Here is a 7,541-nt window from a genome sequence, read left to right as displayed (position 1 = left end):
TCAGAGTCTTACATTGGTTTAGGAATTTGCTTATATAAATTTGGGCAACCCTCCCCCTTTTGGGGTTCAGTTAGGTCCAGGTGCCATATCTTTACACAATATATGAAGAAGTAAACACACGAAGAAGCCAAGGGAATTCAACATTCACAGCCTCCGAACTTGTCTATCCAAGATTGCAATGGGAACTTCTTCGTAGGATAATTGTTCAGTAATCTGGACATCATTCACTAGTATAACTCTAGAAGGATCTTCAACACACTTACTAATATATATATAATTTTAACCTTATATATATAGTGAATTTTCCGTCGAATGGGGATCGGATTGCTCCCACTTGGCTCCGTCCCTGGGTGGGGTGGGGGTGCGTGGGCGGGGGGTTTTAGAAGGCCCTTCATTGACCGATAATCGATAAAGATTTTTGGCCGATATTGATGAAATTTAGGGTTTGAGAGAGCGAAATAGGAACGATGAGAGAGGCCTCGCAGAAGAGGCGGAGATGAGAAAGTTCGCTGAAACACAAGATGGCTGGCACACATGATTCTCTTAACTCTTTGAATAAACAAGGATATAGTCAATGAATACTATCACAAACGTGTCAAGGAAAGGTTTAAGAACCCGATTTTATAGGGTCCAAAAAGGTTCTTTGGAGCATTAGTTAACCTTAACCACCAACCTGTGTATTATCAAGATTCAAAAAGCGAAAACATAAAGAAAGCAGACATAATATCTTACCTCTCCAAATACATAATGTGAGAGGTAAAAAGTTTGGTAATAAGAATGATCCTAACCATTTTTTTGCACGGATTGCCCTTCTTTTGGGGTGGTCTTTAAATTTTGCCCCTCATATTTGTGTTCTTTAAGTTTTGCCCTTCGCTTGGATACCTGAGGTTCTGGGTTCGAACTCCCGCTCAGGCATAAAATAAAAAAATAATTTCGCAAGACAGGGCTGGGGAGAGTGTATGCCGGATCCGGCATACAATCCCTAAGGAAAAACTAAAGTTATGCCGGAGGGGGCAGACTTTGCCTTGAGACATTTTTTTTTTTTTTTTTAACTTTTCAAGGCACACTTTTAGTTAAGGCATACTTTTGGTTATGCCTTAATTAAAAGTATGCCCCATAAGGCATAGTTCCTTAAGGAAAAATTTTGCCCCATAAGGCAAAACTAAATTATGCCTTGAGGAAAAGTTTATGCCCCTCCGGCATAACTTTAGTTTTTCCTTAAGGAAGTTATGCGGAGGGCGGACTTTGCCTTGAGACTTTTTTTTTTTTTTTTTTTTAACTTTTCAAGGCACACTTTTAGTTAAGGCATACTTTTGGTTATACCTTAATTAAAAGTACGCCCTATAACAAGCATAATTCCTTAAGGAAAAGTTTTGCCCAATAAGGCAAAACTAAATTATGCCTTGAGGAAAAGTTATGCCCCCTCCGACATAACTTTAGTTTTTCCTTAAGGAAGTTATGCCGGAGGGGGCAGACTTTGCCTTGAGACATTTTTTTAAAAAAAAAAAAACTTTTCAAGGCACACTTTTAGTTAAGGCATACTTTTGGTTATACCTTAATTAAAAGTCGCCCCATAAGGCATAATTCCTTAAGGAAAAGTTTTGCCCCATAAGGCAAAACTAAATTATGTCTTGAGGAAAAGTTATGCCCCTCCGGCATAACTTTAGTTTTTCCTTAAGGAAGTTATCTTGGAGAGGGACTTTGCCTTGAGACTTTTTTTTTTTTTAAACTTTTCAAGGCACACTTTTAGTTAAGGCATACTTTTGGTTATGCCTTAATTAAAAGTCTACCATAAGGCATAGTTCCTTAAGGAAAAGTTTTGCTCCATAAGGCATAACTAAACTATGTCTTGAGGAAAAGTTATGCCCCTCCGCATAACTTTAGTTTTTCCTTAAGGAAGTTATGGGAGGGCGGTATTTCTCCCTCACCGCCCGCCTTGCGAAATTATTTCTTTATTTTATGCTTGAGCGGGGGTTCGAACCCAAAACCTCGATTATCCAAGCTAAGGGCAAAACTTAAAGACCACAAATATGAGGGGCAAAATTTAAAGACGCAAATATGAAGCAAAATTTAAAGACCACCCCAAAAGAAGGGCAATTCTGCGAATTGCCCGATCCTAACACCATTCTTTCAACTATATGCTCATTTTCATCTACTTTTTTGTCATCTTAATGTCTATCATATTGTAAATTTCTAAGGTACAAACCCACAAAAAACCAAAGGGAATTAGAGTCCCAATAATAGGGTCGAATTCTAGTTGTTCCAAGTTAGTTTAACTTCCAGAGTGCATCGGTCTGTTAAAGTCATTTCAAGTTGATTCTAAGTCTTAAACGTAAAACATATCACAGTTAGTAGACATTTTACACAAAACGAAACGCGTGTTTCACATTATAACATACAAAATCACCAGCATTAAGACAACTTCCAGGATTGACTCTAGACTAAGAAACAAGTCAAACAGATTCAAACACAACCATAATTAGACTTGTCATAATAAACGTAATGATAATAATAACGATAAGGATACCAATAACACTAATCATTATTATTAATCACTATGATTAAGTCAGGTGGGTGACATTGCACCTCTACAAATCTTCATCACAATACTGTTTCCTCTCTACAAAAGAAGTTGACTTGCAACTATGTACCTTACAACTTCAATTTATACAAAAGGTAAAAGAAGCTAAGCCAGGATTTCTCTCAAGGTGGTTAAAGAATATAAAGAAGCAAAAACACGAAGAAGCCAAGGGGTTCAACATCTACTACATATACATAAAAATAATTTGAACCTTGTATATACAGTATAATTTTTCACCCCTAGGCCCAACCTGGTCCCACCCCTCAGGGTAGCTGCTTTTTTTTTTCTGCCTCATTTTCATCTCTTTTTCGCTTCTCACCCCTCGCTCTCATCGCTCTCAAAGCATAAAAAACATCCTTCATCTTTGGCCTTTTGTCTGGATCGAAATCCATGCACTTTAATGTCAGACGTGTGATCTCAGACGCAGTTCCATCATCAACCTCTTTGAAGCATTCATGAACCAAGCCTTTTTTGCTACGTTTAGCCTCATCTTGAATTGAGCTTTGCAAAAACCAAGGGCCTTCGTGAAACTTAAATTTCTCTTTGTTTATTAGCTCCAGCAGTAGAAGACCAAATATATAAATGTCAGATTTCATAGTCCGCTTACCTGTATCAAGCAAGAAACTATAAGAACATAACTGTTTTTAGCAGAAAAAAGGCAGACAAATTATGTAAAAATAATATGCTTATAACACAAACAACAAATATGATGAAATTTCTCCACATAGGGAAAGTTGACGACCCATAATTCTTAATTCAGACTTTTCTCAAGACCTGTAATGCGCGCAAATGAACAATGTACATGAACAAGATATGTTCAGTGAAATAAAACAAATAGTTATCGGAACTTTAAGTATGATCCAGAATATCAACATAACAAACTATAACCAACAACAACAACTTAGAAGAGAGATGAAGAAGCAATTAAAAAAATTCTGATCTAAGAGATTTCACTTGTGCCTCCAAGAAGGAGACCAGAAAATCTGAAATGTAGCTATGATTTATTGGTCCACATGAATACTACAATATAGAGGTGGAAGTGAAAAAATAGGAATAATACATGGACACACTCAACTTGTCCTTTTTTCAACTACACAAATTTTGCATGGGTCATCCCCCCGCCCTAATACCCCTGAAACACAAATCGATGATGGAACCAATTACATCATCACAATCCTTTTTGACAATCATATCTCCTGACAGGTCCGACATTTTTCAAGCAACTGGTGTCATGAAAATTCTGGAAAAGCTTGAAAATTGTTCTGTTATTGGGACTATTTATGGTGGATTTGTGGCTTATCACATGATGGAAATGTGGTCAAGGGAGAAGTAAAGGGTAGAAGAAGAAAAACAAAAACAAAAAAGGAAGAAAAGGGAGAAGAAAAGGGAGCGAAAAAAAGGAGTAAACTGAAAATAAGAAGAATAAGAAAACTATGTTTAGTCAAAAAAATGCTTTCAAAAGATAAATTTTTAACTTTTTCCCAGCTCACACGCTATAGGAGAGTAAAATGCACTCTCTATGTCAGATGGCATCTGAAGGGTGATAATTCCACTTTTGACATGTATAAGGGGGTAATAGGTCCCCCGCAGAATTTAGGTGCGTAGTTGAAAAAATTGGACAAGCTTCTCGTCAAGAAAAAAACTGGACAAGCTGAGGGGGCCATAATCTCTTAATGAATTAGCAATCTCAGAAGGAGGCTTCTATTAATAGTAACCACCAAAGAAAAATAGTATTTTATGGCATCAGGAACTAAAATATGCAAGAAAGCAGATATCAAGGATGCGATAAAATTGCTCCTCCGTGACTGAAGCAACGGATATATTTTCATGTTTAGGTTCTGGCTAGTCATTTTAACTATCTTAGGTTCACCTTAACTATTTAAGGTCTTCCATCACAGTTACAAAACTAACCATAGGCTCTGCCACGGATTCCAGTGAAGAGATCTTCTTGTCTAAAAACTAACCGTAACTTGCTCATTACTGAGGTATTAATTAAGGAGAAAAGAAATAGGAAAAATGCAAAGAAATGGAAAAGAAGTGTGGTGGCTTTAACAAAGGAAACCTATCCCTCAAAGAACACAGTAGAGGAGACGTCCCATATCATGCATAGCATACACAACCTACGAAAATCTTTGATTTATAGCATGAAAACATCAGAGATGATGAAATACTTCACAAACATGCCTAGTGAAACCTCTGGATCATCATTGCCAACTTCAGCTTTAACTTTAATTTCACAATCCTCGTTCACATGATTAGAAACGAAACCGAAGTCAAATACTTTGGCATTCAGTTCCTGCAAGCCAAATCAATGTAATAACTTGTTAAGAATCTTAGATATCTAAGAGAAATAGAAAGTCGAGAAGACAACGAGGGGCTCAAACTCAACCTCATCTATCATAACGCACGAAGGCGTAACACTCCCGATTGCTATCCTCTTTCCATGAAACCACGCGAAGAGATCTGCAAGTTGAGTTGCCACATTTATCCGATTATCCCATCCAAAGTGATCTGACAAACAAGAAAAAGAAAGCATAGCGAATGTGCTAAAAGCACACAAAAGCCGCTCTAAACAGCCATGCAACGTAATACTTGAGGTAACTTAAATACCAGCCAAAAGCACATCAGACAAGACTCTGGTGAATTTTTCATCATAGACAGCTGCAAGCCTCGTGTCCCAGCAGAACGTATACAACTTTACCAAATTGGGGTGCGTATTTGCTTTTTCATCTGTTAACAACTCGATCTCATCCTACATAAGAACCCTTTGCATCATTCAACCCAAAATAATAGACAAAAAATCACATACACAAACCTATCTTGCTAACATACACAGAATTTGTATGGATGTTGAGCATGTCTTTTATCTTCAGGACGGAGAAAATCCCATGTCTTTACAAGTGCTGGTCGTGTTTTAGATCCTTCACCAATGGTGCCATGGAACAATCTTCCCGAAAGAGTCTCCTGGATCAAGCTTGCGGACTTGAAATCAGTAATATTTTGCAGCTCAGAGTAGCTGCAAAGCTTGACCTCACCAACTGTCTCTGGCTCAATTGAGAACTTGAAGCTGCACTTTGGCAAGAGAAGAACATTCAGAGAAGAATAATATCATTGATGTCTAGCTTGTGAACTGGTCAAGTGAAATCTGGAGCATGTACCACTTAATCCTAAATAAAGGATGGTAAGTCTTAGAGCCCGCTTGGCCATGTATAATTTTCACTTTTTTCTGCAATTTTATTCAGGATTCATGTTTGGACATCTAATCATTACAATTTTCCGGATCAAGTTGAATTCCGGAATTCGAAAAACTCCAAATACATGTTTTCACATTTTTCACTCCAAATCACTCATAAAATTCAACATTTTCCCAAGTTGTATTCGTGTCCAAACACAACTCCAATTTCCAAATACCATTTTTCAACTTTTTTCCAGATACTACTTTTTTTCAAATTTCACATTTTTTACGCATTACTTAGTATCTGTTTGGTGTCAGCAGGTAGGAGTGAAGGTTTTGCCCGAAACAGGATTAGGAAGAATTAGACACAAAGGCGATTACTTCATATCCTCTTCCCATCAAGTGAGGACTTCCCAAGCAACTTTAGTTTTACGTACAAATTTACTTGAATAGCAAGGGAGCTGTCCGAGACACAATTATAATTTTATTTTAAAAGAAACTTCAAAAGGTACCCAGCTTTAAGCAAAAGGCGTAAACATGAAAAAAGGAAATTATATGATGCAAGAAAAATAACTTGAGTATAATAATATGGACAAAGGAATTCACAAAAGTATTAATTGGTGAAATAAAAGTCATGAAGATCAAATTCAAAACTGAGTCCAAATTAGACAATGTTGATTGTTATGGTCAGTTAACAAGTTAAGTGGTCAAGTTAGTTTATCTGTTAATGTGGTTAAATAACAAAGTCTTGTACAATAATTAGGTAGCTAGAATTTCTCCTGCACACTCTTTCTCTCTCGGTTCGAAGCTTCATCCTTCTTGTTCTTGAGCAGCTAAAGATAACTGCAAATGTGTAATATTAACAGTTATAAATTCCTAATTCAAATTGAGTGAATAGTTTTCGATTTAATTTTGTTTTCCCGATCACCAACATATTCGTTGATAACGGTTCTTAAGCAAATTAATAGGAAACAATATTTGCTTGGATTGAAATCGCGGTCAAAGCAAGAGTGCAACACAAAATTCGCTGCCCTTACTGCAGCTAATTTCAGGGCTTAAGGCACCTCAAGCAAAACTCTAGGGGCTCGTTTGGTTGGTGCTATAAGTATAATTATCCCAAGGGATTATTTTTTCCTGCGTTTGGTAACGGGTATTATTTAGTCCCGGGATTATTTTGATCTTACTATTTTAGTATGAAAGGGTGGGATAATAATCCCATATTAGAAGGTTTACAACCTATGTATAACTAATACCTGTACTAGTTATACACCCTACTTTATACTCCACTATTCTTATAAATAGTAGACCATGGCATTAACAATACGACTATATGAATTCTTGAAACATGGGGGACTCAAGGAAGAGCAAGATAGATAAAAACCTTTGATAATGCGCGATGGTATTAAGAAAGGGCAGATCTAATTGTTCAGCGACAAATGGGGGAATGAACCAATGGTAGGGCCATTCTGGAGAGTCATCCCCCTTGAAAGATTGGTAAAAATAAGGAAAATAACACCATTCACGCAACCAGAGGCGGATCTACTTGGGGGCCAGGGTGTTCACCCGAACACTTTCGGCAAAAAATTACAGTATATATATATGGTAAATTTTCTGTGTTTATGTGCATATATTAACTTTTGAACACGTTTGGCAAAAAATTACGGTGTATATTTAGCTTTTTTTTTTTTTTTTTCCGAACACCTTGAATGAAAGTCCTAGATACTCCACTGCACGCAACTTCTTTCGGATCATCTCAATGCTGCTCATCCTCTCCTCATCGGTCAT

The 7,541-nt window shown here is 37.0% G+C and overlaps 1 protein-coding gene across 1 annotated transcript; it reads right to left on the bottom strand.

Moving 5' to 3' along the window:
- Nucleotides 1–2,844: 2,844 nt before the first annotated feature.
- LOC132039202 (wall-associated receptor kinase-like 8) lies at nucleotides 2,845–7,541 on the bottom strand. The gene is made up of 6 exons (XM_059429738.1): nucleotides 7,458–7,541; nucleotides 5,414–5,653; nucleotides 5,192–5,333; nucleotides 4,971–5,092; nucleotides 4,753–4,877; nucleotides 2,845–3,205 (listed from the first exon to the last, which is right to left on the bottom strand). Exons 1-6 carry the CDS (start codon nucleotides 7,539–7,541, stop codon nucleotides 2,845–2,847), a joined length of 1,074 nt encoding a protein of 357 aa, XP_059285721.1.

The sequence above is a fragment of the Lycium ferocissimum genome, chromosome 12 (genome assembly GCF_029784015.1).
Source record: "Lycium ferocissimum isolate CSIRO_LF1 chromosome 12, AGI_CSIRO_Lferr_CH_V1, whole genome shotgun sequence".
NCBI lineage: Eukaryota > Viridiplantae > Streptophyta > Magnoliopsida > Solanales > Solanaceae > Lycium > Lycium ferocissimum.
This window is presented reverse-complemented; position numbering and strand designations above follow the sequence as displayed.

Excerpts from the sequence above, each read along its gene's own strand:
- LOC132039202 (XM_059429738.1), bottom strand. The coding sequence starts at position 7,541 with ATGACCGATGAGGAGAGGATGAGCAGCATTGAGATGATCCGAAAGAAG. Across the intron at positions 5,654-7,457 it reads ATCTAGGACTTTCATTCAAG|TGCAGCTTCAAGTTCTCAAT; the intron begins GTGTTCGGAAAA and ends CTCTTGCCAAAG. Across the intron at positions 5,093-5,191 it reads GTCTGATGTGCTTTTGGCTG|ATCACTTTGGATGGGATAAT; the intron begins GTATTTAAGTTA and ends CTTGTTTGTCAG.